A 24,455-nucleotide genomic window follows, 5' to 3' on the forward strand; every position below is an offset into this window, starting at 1 on the left:
CTTGATCTCTTTTCTTTGAGCCCCGGAAAATCACAGCTTGTTAATATTTGTGTCTTCCACGATACAGTAAACCATCACAGGGCAGCAAACTTTGAATACACACATCAGATTATATAGAAGATTATATATATTCAAGCCTTTGTATACTTGGCGCCAGCGCTACCTGCGAGTGAGGTAGCGGGCGTTTAAACATCTTCAAGTTATGACACTATTTCCCTTTCAAAGATTTATTGTATTAAACAGTCTGATAATCTTCTGAGGTTAAAGGGAAACATCCCACAGAACAGCGTTTAGATTGTTAAACACTTATTTCAGTTTGAGGTTATTTGATTTTATGGAATCGAGCTCTTCACATCTGCTTCATTTAAACAGAGAAGAGCTCGCGGCTCCACATTGAGTTCTTATCTCTCTCCATCAAACAGCTGCTCACATTAACGCCCCACAAATATTATCTGACACGCATCAAAGTGCGCTCCGTGACGGTTTGTGTAACACATGCCTCAACAGCCCGTGTGTGTTTGTGTGTGTGTGTGTGTGTGTGGACGATGTTGTCATCTCTCCGGGCGAGACTCAAACTCCTGTAAACACAAAGGGTGTTTCGAGTTTTTCAGTTGGTTTGAGTCAGTGTTTCCACAGTTCATTGAGAAATAAACCGACAATGAGCTGAAGGTCATGAAGATATGATGGAGGGAGGGAGGGAGCAACACAGGGGCCCTGGAATCCCACGTGACTCAAAGGTTCCTCCTGCGTTGACGTGCAAAATAAAAGCAGGAGCCCGTTGGCATCGTCCTTTAAACTATTTCAGGTTTGGGTTTTTAAATCGTCGGACATACAACATAGTGGACGTAATGTTGACCTGAGTCAATCAGACTATGGAATATTCTATGAGCAGCTCATGTAAACACCATAAACAAAATAATGTCCTTCTCAGAATAAGGTGAATAGGTGGATTATAATATTTGATAATGACGAGCCTCAGAGAACCTGCTCCGTCTCCAGCAGTCAGACGAACAGTCAGAGTGGAAGGTGATTCCCTCAGAGACGAGTGACTGCAACATACCCGGCTGCATTAAATCCACTCGATGCTGTGTATACAGACATCTGAACATGTGCTCCACCTGTCAGCTGTTTGCACTTCACCAACACAAACAGCAGCTCAGCAGTTTGTGGGTGTAAACCTGCTGCCTTCATATAAACTCCTGTACATTGACGAGCGTCTGTAAACGTCTCGGCATCATCAGGTCGCAGAGGTGAAGCCTGTAAATATGAATATTAGAGGAAGGGGTTCATTTTCTGTCAGCTCAGAGCTAAGTGGAACGTTTTAGTGTCTCCCTGTGGTTTTGATGCTGGTTTTGAAGATCGGACACATTTTTTTCAATATTTTTCTAAATAAAAAAGTAAAGAATAAGGCAGCAGGAGTTTAAATCCTTCGATTAAACTTGGCAGTCACTAATTTGTTCCTATGGAAACAGTGGTACACACAGATAACAGTCCCCTAAATATGCCTGATTATTTTTATCAAGATCCGTTCATTATTTTTTGGGGAAATCAGTGAAAATATCAAAAAACATCCGACAATCTTTAAGAAAAAACGATAAAAAATATTTCCTCCACCTGCTCGAGTTCTTTCTTGACTCGTGTGTCTTCCTTGTGTGTGTGTGTGTGTGTGTGTGTGTGTGTGTGTGTTGTGTGTTGTGTGTTCTCCTCAGACTATGACTCTAAGCTCGGTCTCTCTCAGCCTTTATCCAAACAACAATTACTGTCTGACACAGACGCCCACTCTTACAGCCTGACTACTGAACGCCACTTTAGGTAAATAACACGGTGACGAGCGACCTGCGGCTAAATGATATGTATCTGCGGTAGAGCCACCGTCCTACGGTCGTGTGACTGACACAGGCTGCAGCTGTGTTGCCTCCTCTAACAGCAGTTGTTGTCCTTTCGGTCGTCAGGTGCTTATTTGTCTCTTTTCAGTTTTACTTTTTGTCACGTGATGTTCTCGATCATAGCTGTTAACGGCTCAGGAGGTGGAAAGTTGTTCAGCCCAGGCCCGGAGTCGATCCCTGGTGGTTCCACCTCACGACTGGAGGCCTGCAACAAGGAGATATTTAATATTAACTTTAAATGAGACACGATGGCAGTTTTTAAATAAAAAATTAACTCAAATAAAAACCCTGGAAAAGCTTCTTGTCTTATGACTTATCAATTAACTGCAACGTCAGCTCTATTTAAGCATTAAGCATATTTGTTTTATGTTTAAATCTAAAGTGTTGAGATGCTAAAGTTTAAAAGGAGGTTCCAATTCATATTTGCCAGATAAATGTATCTAACAACCATTTAGATCAGGTTTATGCATCTGTCAGTGATGGAGTGTGTGTTGACGTGCAGCCGTCAGCCGTCGAGACGAGATGGTTTTAAAAAACCAAACAATAATAATAATAAGTCTCTGGCGTTGCACCAGAATCAATCAGTTTTCTTCCCCCCCTGATTTCAGTGGATGTTCTCTGTCAAAGTTCACACGGACGTAAATTGTGGTAGTTGTGTCAAACAGACCTGCAGGCACACAGCTCCCTGCACGGAACGCTGGCACCGTTTACTGAGCAAACACAACGGCCGTAATGAGCTGAAGCAGAGGCAGCTGATGCCGGAGCCCCGAGTGTCAGCGGTGGCACGTTTGAATCCAGGGATGCTCTGTTGATCCCTGAGGGGAAACTCCTCTGTCAGAGGTGCCGCTGCCGCCGGCCAGAACACACCAACGATGTACAAATCCAAGACGACTCCGAGGCACTTTCTTCTTCTTTTTAAAAAAAAACAAGTACGATTCAATTAAAAAGATCAATTTAATTTTGATGTTTACACACGTATCTCATCTAAAGAGCAACTCGACTAAACTCGATTTGAGTTAAGTTGCAAACTTATACTCTGCGGGCATTTATACTGAAGATGAAGTAAATGCATGAAAGCAAAAAGGATCCTTACTTGAAATTCAGCGTACACCAGGATGCTGGGATCGACCTGATTTATTCAATAAATGACAGAAGAAGAGAGAGAAGAAGAAGACAGATATTGCTTCATCAGATTCCGATCTGAAATGTGCAGAGTCAGCTCCCTCTGTCGTTTTGTGAAATGTTTATTGAGTAAATAGTGTCAATCCTGACCCAGACTCCGATCAGACCAGCGGAGTGTTAGCTGAAGGGTGTGCACGCAGTTTGTTCCTCACCTGAATTTCATTTAGGTCACGGGTCACATTAAAGCCGGGAAAAGATCCTGAGCTGATTTATGGTGACAGGAGGTGTGCGTGGGTTTGTGTGTGGAGCTTTAATATCAGGCACCAGAGGAGAGAGGCACTGGCGTGTTAAGACAGAACAACGCGAACCTGAATATGTTTCCTCCGGCCAACAACCGTGGCATGAAAACAAACATCCAGTAGCAGCGAGCGGAACGAGCACTCCGGTGTTTAAAGGGGGATAAAGAGGCTTTTAGTAACTGTATCAGATACAGTTAGAAGCTTCTGTAATTCCCGTATAGCTCCTAAATCCACTGGTAATGCCTGAGCGAGAGCCGCCCCCCCCCCCCGGGTGAGGTCCGACCCCGATGCAAACACGAAGGAGACGAGATCCAGACGCTGCCTGTTGCTTTTATTTGGTTTTTCATTGCTATCAGCCGACGGGCTTTGGTTTTTACTTAAAATCCTGAGAGTCTTTACTTCGGACTTCGCTGGCTTTAGTGTCCGTGTCACACGGGATCCATTCGGTCCAATAACATCCGCTCTCATCGGGTGAGCCCCAGAGGTCAGAGGTCAGTGTTGAGGATGGCAGGAGGGTGTGTGTGTGTGTGTGTGTGTTTGTGTGTGTGTGTGTTTGTACGAGCAGAGGTTAACACACCAGAGCCTTTCAAGTCGCAGCGCAGTCGGGAAGTCGGAGTTTAATTTGATTTTTGTGCGACTTCCCTTCTGAGGCAATCAGAAACAGACACTTCCTGATGCTGACGTTCTGCCCGAGGCCTCGACTCCGCGTCCTGCTGGAGCTCCTCGTCCAATCAGAGTGCTCCTGCAGCGATTCGATTCTCACCCAGGGAGCTGATGATGCTCAGTCACGTCGTCCAGCCCGATTAGTTCGAGTCCGACTTCTGAAGCTCTGAAGGCAGCTGAGGCCGAAACAAAATCAGATACAGATTTATTAGCTCCATATAGATTTGAAAGAAATGGTCAATGATTCCTAAGATGTCGTTATTAAACCTTTGTGACAAAGAAATGTAATTCAGGTTTGATATTTTACAGTTTAACCACAAACACACACTCTCACACACACACACACACACACACCCAGAGGACACAGGGGAAAAGAGAGAGTGCGGCGTCCGACCTTTTTAAGATGAGATGACGTGATAGTCGCTGTGTCTCAGTGGGAAGATAAGAAAACGAGGGATGCAACAGAGTCGGCACAAACTTTCTAAGAAAAATGCGATGAATTTAGTTCAGTGTAAAAAGGCTTTTAAAACAGCAGCTCAGATTGCACATGCAGATAACCGGTGCTGCCGAGACAAGCCCCGACCGGCACTTTGATTTCTATCTCTCTCTCTCTCTTCTCTCTTTTTCCTTATCGTTCAATTTATCTTCTATGTCTCTCTCTCCCGCTGTCCTCTCTCTCTCTCTCTCTCTCTCTCTCTCTCCCTCTCCCGCTCTCTCTCTCTCTCTCTCTCTCTCTCTCCCATGCGTTCTCTAATGTGTTGTGTTTGTGATTATTAAGCTCATCTGGGTTTTGCTGAGTGAGCGCCTGTGTGTGTGTGTGTGTGTGTGTGTGTGTGTGTCTGTGTGTGAGAGAGAGAGAAGATGAAGCCCAAACACAGCCCACCACCATTTTTATACTGGTGGCCTCAAAAGGATGGAGAGACTGATAAAATGCCACACAGGGGCCCAGGAGAGAGAGAGTGTGTAGAAATGACAGGACATCGCTGATAAGACTGTACTACACACGACACACACAGACACACACACACACACACACTAGTGCTTCTATGTAAAGACACTCATTGACACAATGCATTCCCTCCCTCTAACCTAATTCTAAGTCTTCAAACCAAAGCTGTTCAAGTCGGAACAAGAACTGGGAAAGTCCTTTAAAACATTTTGCACACAAGTTACTGGCGTCATCACTTATATCCAATAATTGTTCCATCAGATTTAAATAGAAGCTTTAAATGTGAACTTGCCTCTAACAAGTTGTAGATAATTTGATCTGCCTGTCGCACCTGATTCTTTATCAAGATACAAGTTGTTGTTCAAACGCTGCGAACACATAAATGCAACACAGGTTGTTTACAGCCTCCATGTTTCTAACACAGTTTGAGAAGTCGGTGTTTCTTCCTTCTTCGACTTCCGTTTACACAAATGTGAAAATACGTCACAGGTCGTTTCTCTTCTGCGTAAAAAGCCAAGATGGACACACACACACACACACACACACACACACACACACCTGACACTCTGGCTCATCCCCTCGGCCGACACAAAGTCTAGGAAAGGTTAAAGGTCACGACCAACACAAAGGCCACAGCAGACAAGAAGGTCAGGGGCACCAGGATCACAGACTCCGTGTGTGTGTGTGTGTGTGTGTGTGTGTGTGTGTGTGTGTGTGTGTGTGTGTGTGTGTGTGTGTGTGTGTGTGTGTGTGTGTGTGTGTGTGTGTGTGTGTGTGTGTGTGTGTGTGTGTGTGTGTGTGTTTATGAGCCTTCTGTCTGTCTTTTATTTCTCCTCACTTGTTTCTTTCACCTTTTTGAAATCATCAAAACTTGAAATCTTATTATACATCTTAATAATATATATATATATATATGTATGTTTATACTATTTTTGCATAAAGGAAGGAAAATGCAGAAAAGAAACATGAAAACGATGGAGGCAGTGATTTCAGTGTCACTGAGATAATTTCAAGTTTTAAACAAGAACAAACCAAATGAGAGTAGAAGAGATTCAAATATATATATATATATATATATCTCTTTATGAATATACTGTGTATATGAATATGTTGAAGACCTGTTGCTGCATCATCTGTTGTGAGTATCCAGTGCACTCCACTGCCCTCACATGGCTCCTTGAGGAACTGCTGTGGTTTGACATGTATGTGGGTTTGTCATGTGTTTTAATAACAAGGCGTCCATCTTTATTTAAAGTCTATATGCTCAGTTTCACTCGACGGTTTCTAAAGGACTCACGTTGTGGTGCAGAAACCCCTTAGTGTTCACGACAGCGTCAAACTTCTGCAGAATTAAAGCTTCAAAGGTTTTATTATTCATCTATTTCGACAAACTTAATGGAAAAAAAATGAGCAAATGAAAATAAAAGCAAATGAAGTGGAAAAGTGCCAGAGGGAAGGTCTGGTTAGTTCCTCTGCACGGAGCAGGAATCAGACACCTTCTGGGTGATCTAGTGTCTGAGTCTTTCAACAGCACACACACACACACACACACACACACACACACACACACACACACACACACACACACACACACACACACCACATATTTATATCATGGGCAAACACGTGCAGGAATGTGCAAAACTGCTTATTACTGATTTTTATAGGCTCTTGTGATTTGATGTGATAATGACGGCACTGTTATTTATGACATTTCCACTTTACACACACACACACACACACACACACACACACACACACAGACACACACACACACACACCCAAACCATCATTTATTGCATTTTTTACACAGTTTAAACATGTAGATGCTCACCACCTCCGCACACGATGAAAAACACTTTGGGATGTGCAGCTATCCTGATATATTGTGTTTGTGTGCGGTACGTCCTAAATCTTAAAGTCTGCAAACTATCACAGGCGGTCGTTTTAGTGTACGAACGTAATTAAGAGTCAAACGCAGGAAGTTGTCGTTTGATGATGCCGACGCTCAGCGAGGCCTCGGCTGCAGGTTGGGCCGACGTCAGACGGTCTCTAGAGGGAGTGAAAGAGAAAAGACACACGTCTGTCTGATTGAGTGAACACGAGTCCCCCCCCTGCTGACACAAACATAGAAGTACGAGCATTAACGAAAGCTGCAGGAATCTCAGTCTGAACTAAACACAGCTGGATGGAGTTCGTCCTCACACACACACACACACACACACACACACACACACACACACACACACACACACACACACACACACACACACACACACACACTGTTTTCTTTACTTTTGTCGATGTGACCCTTCTCATAAACAGAGACGTGAAGCTGAGGCCCAGATTCTCACAGCTCCCACACTTCAAATCCCCAAACACACATCAACAGACGTCAGCGCTGTTTGTAAATGAGTTTCAGACCCAGAGCAGGTTTTAGTTTCGACCAAATATAATTTAAAACAAATTAAATAAATGTACGACTAAATAAACTAAACTAATGAATATCTACTTAAATAAAGCTACTAAATTATTATATTTTTGCTGGTGACTTGTAGCAACTGAACGACGTGACCAGCCAATTAAGGGATTATTAATTAAAGAGCATCTCACTGGATATTAAATTATTTATTCATTCCCTGCAGTTTCATGTTTTCTAGCTGCATGTCTGAAGCTCTCAACCTCTGAACTCTTATTCTTTAACTGATGCCGAGACTCCACCTCTGTGTTTCCTCCCCAAAACAAACTGTATCGCGGTGGAGAGGAATGTCTGAATCTCAGGATCTTAAGTGCATGAGGGTGGAACTGATAAGTTCCTCCACAGAGGCAGACCGGCGGACATGTTGCAGCATCGCCAGCGGACAAAGGCAAATGCAAACATCTTTTATTCACCTGAGAATAATCCCCAGACGCCGTGAAACCACCTGTAATTGAGTCTTGTAATTGATTTCCGAGCCGTCGCCAAACGTTCCTTCGCCTCAGCGGCCACATCTGTATGTTGCCTCCAAAAGCTCTTGAAGGTTTAAAGCAGCCAAACGTGCCAATTACATGTGTTCTCTGCAGCCGGAGACCGTGTCGTCACCTCGGGGCTAATTTCTAAAGTGCACACTTTACAGAAACACGGTTTTAGCCTCAATTACACCGTTTAACTGGAGTTTCTGCGACTGAAGAGTAGAAATGTTTTGTGTTGTGTTTACGGCTTTAACGGCTCAACTCCGGCGTCGTTCTGTGAGAAAACGTTTAGTTTTAAAGGCTAAGGAAGCTAAATTATAATTTCACTTTTTTAAAGCTCAAAATATCCTATGAACAAATAAGAAATAGACGTATTACAGCTGAGAAAACACCACTTGCTTTATGACATCATCACCGTGGGACAGCGAGGGCCCCGCTGACCACTAATGTGTTTTTTATTAGAGGGGAAAGCACCTGGATAAAAAGAGAGGGAACAGGTTGTTTGTTTAATGGCGGCCATTAAAACCAGATGAGTCCGAGGTGCAGGGGACGGTGGGAATCCGTCCGGAGGGGAAGAACAAACCTAGAGTCTGAGAAGACGCTGCTGCTGCTGGGAGACCGGACTGGGATTGTCTGGTTTCAGATTGATTCCCATTTAATGGGCGTTTCTGCAGAGACGCTGCAAATAATGTTAATAGTAACGTCCGTTCTCTGTAACTCTGGTGAGTGGGTTCCATCTCCTGTGAGAAGAACTGACTGAGAGTCACAGCTTCAACTGTCACAATCAGCTCCAGTTGAAGAGTGAAGCTGAACTGAGATCAGTTAAAAAGACTCAGAAGTTATTAAAAACCAGAGTTTATCTCCAATATTCAGCAGGAAACTTCCATGAAATTTCCACTTTCTCTAACATGGCAAGATAAGAGCGTTGGCCTCGTTTGAGGTGAAGGACGAAAAGAGAAATACGGGTCTGAGTTTGATTTCTATTTCTTTCCAGTCCAAGCAAAAAAACACTTGTCCTACATTTCCTGATTGTATCTCAGAGTTTTGTCTCGATGAACAAGCTTCTTCAAGTCTGCTTTGATCAGGTTTGGTCAAACTTGGAGCCTGAGATACAACAGAAGACGGGTTTTCTTAGACAGAATCAATTCTTAGATTGAATCCGTGCAAGTGTCTGAGAGCGCAGACGTTCCAATGTCTCTCTCTGTGTCTACCTGTGTTCGGTATCGTCGTCATCCTGAGTCTGAGATAAACGGAGATGTTTGGGTTTCCGGTCTGCAGATGGGGAACAAACCCTCAACTCAACCTAAGATTTCCCTCAGAGTTCTCCTGTCTGAACGTGTGGAGACGCGACCAGGAGCTGCCAGTGTTTTCATTTTATCTGCATCAGCAACAAAAGGTCTCTGTAGCCAGTCGCTCGGCCTGCACGGCGTCTGAGGCTTGGCCCGATTCACGTGTGTCTGCGCCTGCCAGTGGCTCGAGCTGTCATTGGGTCATCACAGTGCCCCCGCTGATTAAACTTGCACCCAGAGACCCAACATTCTCCGCCCCCTTCCCTCACACTCCGCTCCCATCACCGTCCCCCAGTGAGCATGCGGTGTGACAGCTAAAATCTTCCCCCTTAGCGCACCCAGCCCTCAGAACAATACGTCCCGACCAACTCGGAGAGCCCGAGGGTTGTGCGCGCGTCCGCGTTCGTGCGCCAGCAACGCACACACACACGGGTTCTCACGCGCATGGCAGCTAGAATCTGTCTGTCCAAGCACTGCATCAGGAAGTGAGGTCGGCCCGGTGGGAGCAGTAAGTCCAGAGAGCTTAGCGGCCCAGAATAGGCTCCATTGTGCCCTTTGTGCCGGGGGGGATTTGGGCCTACAAACTGACCAGTCTGCTGGAAGGTGATGAGGATGGAAGGTCTGGAAGAGGCGGGCGGAGACCGGCCGGGATGGCATGAAAACACACCGGGATGCCAACTGGCAGCGGTGTTGGTGGAGAGGCGGTGTCGGGACTCGGCTATTTAACTTGAACTTTGACTTTTTACTGTGGTCCATGTCCCATCCGCTAACATGGAAGGAGACGGGGTTCATGACCTATGCCGCAGCCAGCCACCAGGGGGCGATCGAGATCCTTTGGTCGTCCTTCTTTCTTCTTTGAGGCAAAGTATTGGGTTGATGGATATTTGAGCTCTTGTAAAGAATGAGATTAAAACTTAAAAAGTCACAAAACAACCAGATCGATCAACAGAAAGAGAAACGTGGTCAAACAGCAGTTTTGTGCAGATGATGCAGAAGTTACATGAATATTTGTAAGTAGTGTTTCATGTGTGGAAAGTATTTTAATCTGAAAATGCTGCTCTGATGAGAGAAACTCTTAAACCAGGCACTTTCACACAGAGGTCAGTGGAAGTCAGAGACCCGTGTGACATGATAGGTCGCCTCCCAGTGGTCATTTCCAGAGCAGCCTCGTGATCCAGCCAAACCCCCAAATTGTCTGGATGTGATTTAATGGAGCTCTTCTTCTTCTTCTTCTTCTTCTTCTTCTTTTTGTCTTTATTGAGTTTTCCTCTCTTTCATCCCTTCACTTTTATCTCCTCTCCCCTCCCCATGGCCTGGTTTTTAATTCCAGGCCATGTTAGGGAATAAACAGAGCTGCTTTCAAATCTCTGAAACTCACATTCACTTCCTCCTGCGCTCACTCGGAGGCGCTCGGAAATCAAAGAGATTCTCTGGAGATTAGCTTGGAGGAGACGTTTCTTATGTTTATGAGCTTTTTAAAAGTTTAAAGTTAACGGAGCCCTTTTAGTCCCAGAGGATGATATTTTCCATCTTGACTCTAACGACAGATAAACATCTCCCTGCTTTGGAAACGTAAGAACAAAGTCGAGCATTATTCATTTCACGCTCGACACGAGACCAAACCATCGTTTCACCTCTAGCACCAGAGACGCCCTTTGCAAGTGACCTCTGCGACCAGAGAAACAGACACTAGGAAGACGTCAGAGGGATTATCAAAGGAGCTGAAGGAATCGGTCCGAGGGAGGAAGGTGCCGTCGGAGCCGTGATGGACGACGACGTGCAGGGAAGGCGAGGCGTGAGAGAAAGTGGCTCCTGCATATTTTCCCCCCGGGTGAAACCAGGTGTGAGAGCGAGCTGTGAGCCAGACAGCTCTGGCATGAGGCTGCGCTCACCTGGCACAGGCCTGTCATTACCGCTACCTGCCGGTGCCCCCGGGGGGGGGTCACGTGGGCCGGAGGCAGAGCGGCGGCCTCAGCCAGACGCCGTGTGGCCAAAGCTCATCCAGGATATTTATTAAAAACCAATGAACTTTGTGTGAGTGACGTCACTGCAAGGCAGAAACTCCCTGATGCTGTTTTATTACACACGTCAATCCGAGCAGGTTTTTCTGCAGGATTCTGCAAAAACGACTGAATTGATTTCCAAGAAACTTTCCTTCAGTTCATCAGATAGGCTCCACAGCTGCTGGAAAATCAAATGGACGTTTCTTTCCATTGGTTTGAGGAAACGCTGCGGTTGGTGTCCCTCACCAGTAGGGGGTGCTGCCCACTTGGATTCATCATTAACTTGATGTTGTTTCTGATCCGACTCTGAGAAACAGTCGAATGAATCAGAAACAAAACAGATTCCGGCTGATCTGCGTGAGACAGTTTTTAAACTGTGACTTTTCTTTGACCCGAACGCAGACATCTGTCGCTCTCTCCCCCCCCACCCCCTCTCCTCACCCTGTTATACTCCCTCCTAGAAGATGAGCTAATGGCAGGTTGTCAGGTGTGTGTGTGTGTGTGTGTGTGTGTGTGTGTGTGTGTGTTGTTGTGTGTGTGTGTGTGTGTGTGTGTGTGTGTGTGTGTGTGTGTGTGTGTGTGTGTGTGTGTGTGTGTGTGCGTGCGTGCGTGCGTGCGCTCTTTGTGTTTATACTCCCATCATGTGGTTGAAGTTGGACACTGCAGTTTGTCATTTGCAGCACAGAGGGAGGAACAACTTTAGAATTGAATCAGTAAAACAAAATGTTCCTCTAAACAATCTCAAACTTTTATCCTTTACACCATTTTAATACATTTTTTAAAATGGATCTTAAAATTTTCACATATAAATTAATTTGAGACCCAAAAAAGTGATGTATGCCTTCTACCTTCTGGAGGATTCAATGATTTATGTATTATTAGTATTCAACCAATATTTATACTTCTTCTACTCTTTTACCTTTTTAGACATTTATTTATAACTTCCTAATCTGTAAGTATTATAATGTGGTTATAAATACATTCAAGGGCATTTTCAAGAATTGCAAGTTATGCTATTAAGATATTTTACAACATGTTATATGACGAATTCAATCATTCAACTTCAAGCAACTTCCTTCGGGGACGTCCGAGAAAAGAAGTTTTTCTGGACATAGTTTTTGTGTTATTGCCTCAACAATAATCTCCTTGTGTCTGCTCTCTGTCGTGTTCCAGGGTCGACCTGGGCCTCTTGGCGACGTGGGTCAGAGCGGACCAGAGGGGCCCCGCGGCACCCTGGGGCCGGTGGGGCCCAAAGGAGAGAAGGGCCAAATCGGCCTGAGGGCCCCATCTGGTCCCAAAGGAGACAAAGTGGGTGTTACGGATCTTAACTTGATCTCAAAATTCATGTGCTGTGAAGTCGTGAGCTACAGCAAAGTTTAACCTGGATGTAAATGACGTGTGTTCGACCTGTGCAGGGACCGATGGGAGTTCCTGGGTTCCAGGGAACTGATGGAGTTCCTGTAAGTAAAATACAATTCATATTCACACAAATACAGAAATGTGGTGATTTGGTTTCAGCAGAAATTTTAAAGAACTTTAAAAAATACTGAAATGATTTCTCTGCAGGGTCACCCCGGTCTGGAGGGCGGCAGAGGGCTACCTGGTCCGGACGGTTGTAACGGGACCAGAGGAGAACCCGGGGACCCCGGCTACGGGACAGGATCACCTGGATACACTGGACCTGCTGTGAGGATAAACCTTTATCCTCTCCTCTTTGTTTATATATATATATATATACGTTCTTATGTTTGTCTACAGGCTGAACACGTGTACATGTGTGCTTTCCTCTAACAGGGGCCTCTTGGGATAAAGGGCCAGAAAGGAGAACCTCGATACTTCTCGAATGGCGGCAGCGGGGTAAGAGCTCTCACTCACAAATCACCGTAGTTATTTTCTACCTGGTTGGTGATGTTGATGGCTCCACGACATTTATAATGTTTAGGAAGAAGAAGATCGCACGTGTGTCAAAGGTCAAAGGTCACGGTGACCTCATATTATTGTGGATGCAGGATATCAGGAGCAGCTGCAGGTTTATAACCATGAGTTCTTCTCTCCTCGTGCAGAGTTATCCAGGACAGCCGGGACCCGACGGTCGACCTGTAAGTCCACAGCTGTACTCACTGAAAACCATGATGTGCATGTTCTGTTTGTAAGAACGTTCAGTGGTAACGTCAGACTTCTGTTTCCTGACCTGGTTCTGGTTTATCGTCCTCAGGGAATCCGAGGTCCCGATGGTCCGTCTGGTTCACCTGGTCCTCAAGGACCTGAGGGATACTCGGTACGATCGGTTTCTCCTCCGTGTTAATATCACAACATGTTGTTCTTCATGTGATACTGGTAATAAAAGTGCAGGGACGTCACATGACCCCCGAGCAACGAGAGAGGAAACGTTTCACAGTGGAAACAGTGAAACAGCCTTTGTGATTGTTTTTTATTTCAAGTCCCTACAATTAATAAATGATTCATTTGAACATTTGTGAATATTTTTTCTGATTTTGTGATTTTGACTTTATCTCAAACTAACTAAGTCCGATTCTGTCGTCTGTCTTTAGGGTCCTCCCGGCCCCCCCGGCCCCCCAGGGCTGATGGTGAGTAAAACAAACAGACTCTAATATAAGTATAATATGATCTACTGTAAACAGGGTTGTGTGATAGTGTCGCTTTGTGTTTAACGTCGTGTGGAACCTTGTTGTTTTCAGGGGAGTCGCAGTGACGGATATCAAGGAGAGAAGGGAGACAAGGTACAAACTGACGAGCTTCTCCATCCTCCTCTTCATCTCTCCCTCCTCCTCCTCCTCTTCATCTCTCCCTCCTCCTCCTCTTCTCTCTCTCCTCCTCCTCCTCTTCATCTCTCCCTCCTCCTCCTCTTCATCTCTTCATCTCTCCCTCCTCCTCCTCCTCCTCTTCACCTCTTCATCTCTCCCTCCTCCTCCTCTTCATCTCTTCATCTCTCCCTCCTCCTCCTCCTCTTCACCTCTTCATCTCTCCCTCCTCCTCCTGCTTCCTCTCTCTCCCTCTCCATCTCCCTCCCGATTGGCTAACGGTGTGTTGTGTGTATCTCGGACTTCAGGGCGACTCAGGTCTCCCCGGACCCAGCGGCACCCCCGGCGACGGGTCACTAAGAAGTGAACAAACTCTCACTATCTACAAAGGAGATAAGGTACGTCCATTGTTTTCCTCTTTTTTTGATCTAAAGAACTTTATAAAACCACGGACGGATCATTGAACACTCGTGATGTAGCCGATAATTTAACTTCATCTCCGTTGTGTCTGTGTCTCTGTCACAGGGGGAACCAGGATTCAAGGGCGTCCAAGGATTAGCTGGAAACCCTGGTCAACCTGTGAGAATAAAACTAATAATTCAAAGGGTCATTTCTGCACGAGCAATTAGAAATACTTGAGAGTTTTAAGGAGAGAAAATCAAAGCTTAACACAGTATTGAATTTGTTCTGTCTCATTTGAACGCAGGGGCCGTTCAGTTATCGAGGTGAAGTCGGAGAGAAGGGCATTCCTGGATACCCCGGGGCGAGAGTAAGGGCTGACTGCACTCTGATCGTTTCATTCTTACGAGTAGAAGAAGAAAAAAAGTGTGAAAACGAGATGTTGTGTGTTTTTTTCCAGGGCGCTCCAGGTTTCAACGGCCCCCCCGGCGCTCCCGGACAACAGGTATAATGTGATGAAAGTAGTAAAGTACTCAGTTACTTTCCTCCTCTGATGTCCAGATACAGAAAATACTCAATGAATAAGGGATGACATGATGCAAAAAGCTGCAGTAAATTCAAACTGACGGGGGGTTTTTTCTGCGACACAGGGATATGGCGGTAACCCAGGTTTCCCCGGGCAACCAGGATACATCGGACCCAAGGTAAATTGTGTGTTTGTGTTGTGGAGCAGCTTGTGTCGTCGTTGTGGAGCAGCGACAGACAAACACAGTGGCACCTGATCCAAATGGGACAACAAGAGATCGAGCAGAACCTTTCACTTTATATTGACCTATTAAAGAATATTAAACTTTGACCTGTTATCTTATGAATCTGTTGTGGATCAAAATGTAAATACATCAAAATAAGGAAAAACATTTATATAAATAATACAGTTATCCATAATTGTCGGTTAAGCTCAGGTACAAATTTAAAAACCTTCTTCCAGGTAAAGCCAGTTAATGCGTCTTCGTGCAGTACCAGTGTTTCACCAGCAGATGGTGTCCTCAGGGAGGCAAATGAAGAAAATGCCACTGTTACAATATCCATATATTTTAAATTGATAATGACTGGTATTTATTTATTTGGTGCAAATTTGAAACTGATTTATTCATTGCTGGTATGAAATGGTTTCATTTCTTTAGCAGCTTCCTCTGTTTCCTGCCTGTGTGCTGAGCTGTGGTTATAGACTTGCTTCAGTCTAGATAAGAATCTGAGTTGTTTCCCACAGTTTTCTATCATCAACTTTGATTCCTTCAGCTTGGTCTAAGACATCTCTTCTGCTCTTCTTCCTCGTCTGTGACGCTTTGAATCTGCGTCGCTCAGGGAGACCTGGGAGACCCCGGACCACCAGGACCCTCCGTCTACGTGAATGGGCCGAGCAACTATGTTCAAGGTTACATCTTCATTTGTATTAATGCCCTGATGATTTTAATATGTGTGTGCGTTCTGCTCTAACCATCTGGTCTGTGATTGGCTGCAGGACTACCAGGTGACCCAGGACTTAACGGCCTGCCTGGCGCCCCCGGTGACGGGGGATCTCCTGGGTATCCAGGACCACCAGGGCCACCAGGATCCGTGCTGGGCAAGTTACCTCTTTAATTACACACATCACACTTTTAAAAGTAACTACATCACTTTACGGCTGAAAAAGTCAGATGAATCAATGTGTGTGTGTGAATTCTGACGTTAATATATTCGTCTAAAACGTCTGTCAATCATCCTCTCTGCACAGACCCCACAGGTCGTGGTGGCACCCCAGGATTCCCCGGCATCCCGGGCCCCAAGGGAGAGAAGGGTAACGGCGGTCTACCAAGCTACGGCCAGGAAGGACGGCCAGGCTCCTCCGGTTTGCCCGGAGCCCAGGGCCCCCGCGGACCTCCAGGCCCCACGAGTACGTTCACACAGAAACGACTAACGAAAGATCTCTGGTCCCTCACAGGCGGTCGCCATAGAGACCGACACAGCTCCTGGGTTACAGCAGATAAATGTTGTTTAAGTTATCGTGACACTGTTGATTTACATGTGTAACAGTTGATTTATTTTCCTGTGAAAACCTTTGCCGAGCAGTTTTAAAAGATGAAATGATGGTGACGCAGCGTCACTCTGAGCTGCAGCTGCATTAAACACTTCCAAGTGGGAAGATGGAGTTTTTTTTACATTTTTACTCATCGGTAAGTCAAAGCTAGAACGAGACTTTAAAGCATCATGGCTGATTGACTTTACTGTCCTCCAAGGCTCGACAGGCGATCGCTGTATCATCTACCCCAAAGGTCAGTCAAACACAGGTATCCTACAGGCAGCCATATTGCTCTGAGCGCCATGACAGCATACAGCCTGCCGACGCGAAAGCCCAGAACAACTTTCCGCCTCGGTGCTTTTACTTTCCGCGCTGTACTGTGTGCAGGGTGCGGTGGTAAGTAGAGCTGAGGCCGGCGCCGCCTCCTTGTGGCTTCAGACTTGGATGGGAGAGTCTCTGAACTCCAAGCTGCTTCTCGCTGTCCGGAACATTCACTCATTTTACATGGACGTTAATGCTTGGCAGTGTTTGCTACAGGGAAATCTTTTTTTTATGTTTTTATTTCAATTTTAGTTTGGCACCAACACAGGAAACGAAAGGACGAGAAAGAATCAGGACACAAACTGAAAGAAAGTTAAAGTAACAATAACAATAATAACAATGATACGCTTTCTTTCAGTTTAATAATCATTTAAAAAAATATGTGTTTTTACGATGACTTGATCCAAAGTCCACGTTACAGACGCAGTTTGAAAGTTCGGAACCTTTGTTGAGGACCGAAACTGCCAAAATACAAAAAAAAACAAAAAATACAGAAATCAATAATTAAATACATCAAGGAATTGACAATATATACATGTTGTGGATTAAATAGGATATTTATATATTTCTGTAAAAATGTTGTATTTATTTCATATATTTCTACATTAATTCATTAATTTATTTTTGTACATTTAACTATTTCTCTATTCATGAATATTTCAGTTTTGGTCTCGTTTGTTTATTTATTACAAGTAGACCCCACGACAGACTGTGAATGAGCCGGCTCGTTCACAGGATGATCAAAGTGTTTGGTTTTGTCTCGTTTGTTCGTGTCGGTGCCAAACAGCCACTCGCTCTGCATGCTGCTCCTGGCGAGTAGCTCTTCGTCATTATAGTCGATGTAAAATCACTGAATTTCAAGCTGAATACGAAGCTGTTTTATTTTTTTATTTGTTTTACTGTGACACAAACAACTTCATGCTTTTATTTTGGATTGTGAGTAAGCGTCTGTCATCTTGCAGCAGCAGCAGCATCTCAGATCTTCTGTCAGATCTGATGAGCCCACAGAGCAAACTAACCCCCGATTTCACACTGTGACAACAAGCTGTGCTCGTGCAAATGTTTATGTGAGAGGAGATAACAGCTCTGAGTCCAGAGACGCTGCATCATCTGTCAGTGGGACTCAGCTTCTGATCAAAGTGTGAAATCTAAAGAAAAGCACAGAATTCATGCATCGTTTCAGGACATTTTGTGACGACTTGAACGTGTTTGAACTTCAGCTGATGCGTTTGCAGGTTCAGCAAAAGGTACCGGATACGCTGGACAGCCCGGGCTGCCCGGCTCCCGAGGACAACCTGGTGGCACCGGTTACAATGGCTTAAGAGGTACACACACACACACACACACACACTACTTCCTGTTTACACCTGCACACACATGACCGTTTCATTTCGTTTTGTGCAAAATGCTTCTACTGACGCTCTTTTCTACTTTCTGTTTTCCCTGTTGTCCTGTTGTCCTCCGTCCTCCAGGAGATCCTGGCGACTGTAATTGTAGAGGAGGAGGCACTACAGGGTTACCAGGGTTACGCGGCCCCCCCGGAGTCAATGGCGGCCCCGGCTTCGGAGGACGAAAGGGAGATTCTGGTGACCCCGGCTCACCTGGCTTTGGTGGCGGTCAGGGACCTCCTGTGAGTAATATATTTTGACCCCGAATTATTTGAGTTTGTCGTTGTATCGAACACTGAAGTTGTCAATCTGCCATGTCCGTCCTCGTCCAGGGTCGACAAGGTGGACCAGGTTTCTTTGGCCGTAAGGGAGAGAAGGGGGCGTCTTATTACCGCGGCCCAGATTTTGGAGTGAAGGGAGAACTCGGAACTCCAGGGCCCAGAGGACCCAACGGTGAAACTGGAAAACCTGGCAGAGACGGACTACCTGGCTTCCCAGGAGGCCCCGGGCCTCCGGTAAGTACTGAGATACTGAGTGTTCGTAAATTACCTGCAGGTTTGAGCACAAATGGGTTTTAATACAACCTTTCCTCTCCTTTCCTCGCCTTGTCTTTCCTTTCCTTTTCTGTTCCATTCCTTTCCATTATTTCCTCAACCAATCCTACTTTACTGTACTTTCCTTTCCTAACTTTTCCTCTCCCCTTTCCTTTTCTTTCCTCTCTTGCTCTCCTCTCCTCTCCCCAGGGTGACGGCGGCTACGGCACAGTTGGAGAGAAAGGTTTCCCAGGATACCCGGGGGCTAAGGGTCGTCCCGGAGGCCCTGGCTATCCCGGTAGCGGCAGCGGCGGAGCGCCAGGCACTCGCGGAGCTGATGGAGATCCCGGAATACCTGGGTCACCAGGGTCAACTGGTGCACCTGGACCGCCAGGTAAGTGATGACGGGGAAGAATGACGGAAGCGGAAGAAAGGACAGGAAGTGCTGGGAGGTGGCGTGTTGAGAGAGCGTGACAAAGAAAGTGTGTGTGTGTGTGTGTGTCTCATGCCATATTCCTCCCACAGGACTGAAACCCTGATCAAACATCTGTCTCATCCCGTTACCGTCCATCCTCCATAAACTGTTGTCACCATAGCAACCTCATCTTAACACCATAAACCAATAGGAGACGTTTTTAGTGGACAAGCACTTCCTGGTGCCGCGGCCCGGCTCCCCGGGACCTGAAGGGACAACGTTAGACTTTCTGTGCAGAAGCAGCTTCATGCCTCGGCTGCAGCAGCACTGTTACTTAACTACACGATTAATGGTCTCCATTAATGTGCTTGTGCACCTCTTCTGCAGCCAATAATCTATGATCCATAAACTGCTTCATTAGTCGACTGATTGCTGCACATTGTTGAGATTTTAATGCTGATTGCACAACAGCCACTGTGCTTCTTTAGTCTCAGAGAGGAGACTTGTTCAACTAATCCAAGTTGAGTTTGGTCTTTAGAGGAAGGAGATGGTGTTTAGGTCTGAACGGATTAAATGCAGTTCACTCTGTTGACACCAGCCTCCTCCTGGTTCACTTCCTTCTCTCTGAGACTAAACGACACAAAGTCTTCCGCAGCAGCAGCTCGGTGTGAATGTGTGCTCTCGTATTGTGATGCTAATGCTAAACGACTGATTTTGGTTTTTTTGCTTTTAATACGAAGGTTATTGTCGCTCGCAGGAGATGAGAGAGAGGGGGGGGCGGACCCACAAACAGTCTGATGAACTGTCGTGACGTCGCTCAGAAACCCCCCCCCCCCACGCTCCTTCTCTCCCTCCCTCCTGTCGAGGGGAATAATCTGGTTTTAAGCTCTTTTACATTTGAAGCATTTTAATATTCCTCTTTTGCCTTAACTGAATGAGCCTTTAATTAATTGAATGGAAGTGATTGCTGATTTGCTGATACCTGTTTGATGATAAACAATTTAATTGCTTTATTGGCGCATGCATGCAAGATGCTTTGTATGCCGCCATCTTCTCTCTCTCTCTCTCTCTCTCTCTCTGTTCATCCACCTCTCTGACCTCCCCTGTGCATGTGTATCTGTCCAGGTGAAAACAGCTGTGGAGGGGTTAATGACGTCGGAGAGGGAACGGGTGGGTAACTAACTTTTTCATCCACCGGTCAGAGTGACGAGCCCGAGTCCCGGGCCTCAGGTTCAGGCAGCGCAGCCTCTGGTGGATTCATAAAGGGCGTTGATAGAAATCCAGCTCGTCGCTTAGCGGAGAAACGGTGGAGGAGGAAATTCAGACTCAGCTCAGGGGAGAAATGGTCAAAGTGTCTGAAAACGTGTTCACAATGAACTGGACCTTCCATTTCATTAATATAAGATCCACATATCAGGAGAGAAAAGTGAGGAGATCGTTCAAATTTGAGTGAATAGTCAGATCCCAAGTTTGTGAGGCGTCCAAGCAGCTGGTCAACGATCTTCCAGGTGTGTTTTCATTGTGAACACTAGGGGGAGTTTTACTCAAGAAAGGCAGTAGCTCAGTTTAGCAGATCATCGTTTATAAAGAATATTCTTATAAAGATTAAGGTTAAGAATAATCATATCTGTTTAATATCATTAAATCATTTTACTATCATCAGTAAACCCATGAAACTGCAGTAGCTCATGAGGACTCGATCACAGCAAAGGACTTCTGGGAGATGTAGTCTGTTACACCCTGGCTCGCTGTCAATCATTTGTTCATGGCGGCGCCGATGGAAGCGTCTCGCTCCCTGCGTCTCAGGGTCTCCATCCGGCCGCCGCCAGTGGATGATTGACAGTTTGAGACCAGTTCATGCTCAAATCACCTCTTGCACTTCCTCCAATCAAAGCTGCTGAAACCTGGCGCATGATTCCAAGCCCCGCCTCTGCTCAACGCTTTTAACCACCAGTGAGGGAGGGAGGGGAAATAACCCCACCCTCTGAATTATACTTAACTTTCTAATGTTTTAGCGTTTCCATCATCAGCTAATATTTTTGAACTGCCCCTTAATACGACAATGCATTTGCAACTAACGCCATTCACACAACAGTTGTCATGACGCCGAGTAAAAGAGTCGACGCAGTGATGGCGTGAATGGAGGCGACAGACAATCAACAACGCGAAAGACATTCAGCAAAGAATTAACTGTTGAATAGATGTACCAGGGGCCTGGTTTGAAAATATAATATAATTATCAGATACGATATTTATCATACAGTTGTTCTAGGTTGTAGTAGTTTGTCTTTCTTAGATCTAGCATTAATGTTTTTATTTTTGTTTCCTGACCTAAATAATATTTTTAAACACCTACGTGGACTTTTATGGAGAGAAAATAGACTCAAAATGTTCACCAACGTTTATGACATGATTTACAAATGTGTAAAGTGATTTGTGCCTAAGTTTGGTCACTAACTTGTTTGTTTTTTACCTTTGTGACCATTTTGAGTCGATTTTCTCTCCATATTAACGTCCAACCCGCCTGTGTTGTAAATCTCATACATGAGGGTTTTATACAATATTACTTAGGCCAGGTTTAAAACTGTTTTAGTCGTTAAAGTTGCAGTTGTGTGTTCAACTGTTCCCTGTATATGTGTATTTAAGTGCCTATGTGTGATTGCTAACCTGTGTGTGACTGCTACCAGGCCAATCGCGGAGCTGCGACACAGCTGATGCGGGAGACCCCGGTTTACCCGGTTTACCCGGACGACCAGGTAAAGTTCAACAGAGGTGTTATGGCTCTTCGGATGTAATTTTGTTAAAATGAATCAGACAAATATAAAATTGGGAGTTTACATTTCTGTAAAATATGGGATATTATGAGAATGTTTGTGTTCTATGCAATTCCCGATCTATGACTTTCGATTAAAACACACGACTTCCTGTGCACCAGAAGATTTTTAGATAAATAATCTGCAATTAATTAACAAATGTTAACGAACTCAATTCAATGGCAGAATAAAAAATGGCAATACAGCAAAATGAATGAGTACGACTGTCCGCTCCCGTCAGGCCCGAAAGGTCGACCAGGTTCCTCAAACCAACCAGGACGTCCCGGGTTTGACGGATCCAAAGGAGACAGAGGAGAACCCGGTACTGGAGGTCAACCTGGATCACCAGGTGAATTCATGTTAAATAAATGTTTCCTAAAGATGGTTTCTGTCATTTAGTTTAAATAAAAGTGTTCATGTTCCTGATAAGTTTGGGTGGGAGGAAGTGGAGACGCATCGACCATATTTATTGACAGTTTATGGTTAAATGAAATGATTCCTTCCAGTGCTTAGTCTCCCTCAACGTCTTCTCCTCCGTCCCTTCCCTTCCTGCAGGTTTCCCTGGACCCAGAGGTGATTCTGGAGGTCCAGGTAACCCAGGACAAGGTTTTGACGGAGGCCGGGGGAAGGATGGCCTTCCTGGGCGTCCAGGAGCCAAGGGCCAGCCTGGAGAGGTACTGGGAGCCACGCCTGGTGTTCCGGGGCGTGACGGTTCACCGGGACTTCCTGGAGACAAGGGCCAACCTGGGACGCCGGCAGGACCTGGATCACCCGGTGGGTCTGAGACGGAGACGCTCACACTGTCCAAAGTGATCAGCTGAATCAGCACCTCTGTAAAACTCTTCTTCTTCCTCTGGCAGGTTTTGACGGACGCTCAGGCGTTCCTGGACTAAAGGGAGAGCGCGGCGTTGACGGTCTTCCTGGTTTTCCCGGCTCCCCTGGACCTCCAGGTGAGCCGAGAGGCGGCATCCCCGGTCAACCGGGACTTCCTGGCAGCAAGGGACTGGGCGGATCACCAGGTGAGGGAGGAGATTCGGCAACCGGCAGACTTCCGTCAAATTTATTCGAATTTTAGAAAGTTTAGTCTCCCATGTTCCACATTTAAAAGATCGTGTGTTAGTCTTTGTATTTGTAGCTTTATTTAAACTAGAAGAAGAAAAATGACGATTTAGTTCTGATGTCTTTCACCTCATCCCTCCACTTTTACCAGTGTTGGTTCATCCCGGTCTTTTTCTCTGTGTATTTCTCTCCTCCTCCTCTTTTATATTCCTCCTTGTCCTATGTTTCCTCCTCCTTTCTTTCCACACACCATCATCATCCTCATCTCCGTCCATCCTCTCATCCCTCCATCCTTTTGTTCTTGGTGTTGGGTCACTCGTTATAGGCTGCCAAGGTGAGACACTCTCCCCCATCCATCCATCCATCCATCCATCATCCCTCCATTCTTTTCTTTACTCCCTTTGCTTCCATCCCTCCATCCTCCTGCTGTTCTTGCATAAGACCAAACGCTCTAACTGCTCCCTCCCTCTAAGTGTCTGCCTCCTCTCGTTTTCTCGTGCAGCGAAACAAATGTCCATCTCCAAAACTCAATCACTCTCAGAGTCAGTGTCGGGGTGTGAAACAGGATTAAATGACCCACTATGAACAAAAGATCAGAGAAATGACCTCATCACACCCCAAAGTAAACACTCGTTCAGTTGTTTGTCAAAGTGTCAAAGTGTCGACTGAAGATGGACATTTTAGTTGTGAGATGTTCAGAAACAAAACATTTCCCCCGAGAACCGTGACTACCAGTGTTTGGGTTTTTCTTGTTGTTGTGTTTTTTTGCAGCCAGAACTAACCCCTGTAATTCAATTAGACATTTGCATCTAATCTGTGCCAGGTGTGTTTGCTGTTGTGTTAATTGCAGTAGGTTTGTGCAACGACCAAAACGCTGTTTAACATCTAGAGGCTTATCCTACACTCTTAAAAAGGCTTTTTCTTAAATTTTCAGCACATCCCTGCATGTTCCCACAGAGGAGCGACATGCTGCAGAAATGATGTGAACAGATGTGTTGAAAATGGCCGTCCTTTTTAAGAATGTAAACCAGTAGCGGCTAGCGAGCTGTCCTGCAGGACGAACAAACCCCAGGGGGTTCAACCTCACTAATTCAGTCTGGAATTGCACTTGAGTTTCTTTAATATTTGAATGAGACTAAACACGATTACAGCTTCGAAGTTTAAAAGGTTAAAAGTTTAAAATCCTGACATGTTTAAGTTCAGTGACGTCGACAATCTAAGTGCAATTGCAGCCTAACCAAGGTCATAAATAATGCAATGGGACATGTATGCTTACATTGCTGTGTGTGTGTGTGTGTGTGTGTGTGTGTGTGTGTGTGTGTGTGTGTGTGTGTGTGTGTGTGTGTGTGTGTGTGTGTGTGTGTGTGTGTGTGTGTGTGGAAATTAATTGTAAAATTGCTTACTTTAATATTTATCAACAAACGTATGAGGTAAGTTATGTCATTATTTAAAAAAATGAGGTAAGTTTATTTTATATTATGATTATGATTTTTTCTTTGGCTGTCTCACCATCTATCATTCGTTCATTCATCGTCCACCCATC

The 24,455-nt window shown here is 45.3% G+C and overlaps 1 protein-coding gene across 3 annotated transcripts in view; it reads left to right on the top strand.

The window, feature by feature from the left end:
* col4a6 (collagen, type IV, alpha 6) overlaps positions 1–24,455 on the top strand; it is an 80,587-nt gene that overhangs the window by 48,343 nt on the left and 7,789 nt on the right. The window contains exons 5-30 of one of the 3 annotated variants that reach the window (XM_035148580.2): positions 12,337–12,471; positions 12,579–12,623; positions 12,730–12,849; positions 12,958–13,020; positions 13,227–13,262; positions 13,379–13,441; positions 13,716–13,751; positions 13,863–13,904; positions 14,234–14,323; positions 14,451–14,504; positions 14,632–14,694; positions 14,785–14,829; positions 14,975–15,028; positions 15,690–15,759; positions 15,847–15,948; positions 16,099–16,257; positions 16,601–16,636; positions 17,940–18,029; positions 18,177–18,334; positions 18,425–18,607; positions 18,836–19,019; positions 21,728–21,796; positions 22,095–22,202; positions 22,409–22,627; positions 22,714–22,872; positions 23,238–23,246. In XM_035148580.2, the coding sequence (XP_035004471.2) occupies positions 12,337–12,471; positions 12,579–12,623; positions 12,730–12,849; positions 12,958–13,020; positions 13,227–13,262; positions 13,379–13,441; positions 13,716–13,751; positions 13,863–13,904; positions 14,234–14,323; positions 14,451–14,504; positions 14,632–14,694; positions 14,785–14,829; positions 14,975–15,028; positions 15,690–15,759; positions 15,847–15,948; positions 16,099–16,257; positions 16,601–16,636; positions 17,940–18,029; positions 18,177–18,334; positions 18,425–18,607; positions 18,836–19,019; positions 21,728–21,796; positions 22,095–22,202; positions 22,409–22,627; positions 22,714–22,872; positions 23,238–23,246 (2,392 nt within the window). The remainder of the gene's footprint in view (positions 1–12,336; positions 12,472–12,578; positions 12,624–12,729; positions 12,850–12,957; positions 13,021–13,226; positions 13,263–13,378; positions 13,442–13,715; positions 13,752–13,862; positions 13,905–14,233; positions 14,324–14,450; positions 14,505–14,631; positions 14,695–14,784; positions 14,830–14,974; positions 15,029–15,689; positions 15,760–15,846; positions 15,949–16,098; positions 16,258–16,600; positions 16,637–17,939; positions 18,030–18,176; positions 18,335–18,424; positions 18,608–18,835; positions 19,020–21,727; positions 21,797–22,094; positions 22,203–22,408; positions 22,628–22,713; positions 22,873–23,237; positions 23,247–24,455) is intronic. The other 2 variants (XM_047338785.1, XM_047338786.1) reach the window with 2 other exon arrangements.

Source organism: Hippoglossus stenolepis, chromosome 23, assembly GCF_022539355.2.
Source record: "Hippoglossus stenolepis isolate QCI-W04-F060 chromosome 23, HSTE1.2, whole genome shotgun sequence".
NCBI classification, from domain to species: domain Eukaryota; kingdom Metazoa; phylum Chordata; class Actinopteri; order Pleuronectiformes; family Pleuronectidae; genus Hippoglossus; species Hippoglossus stenolepis.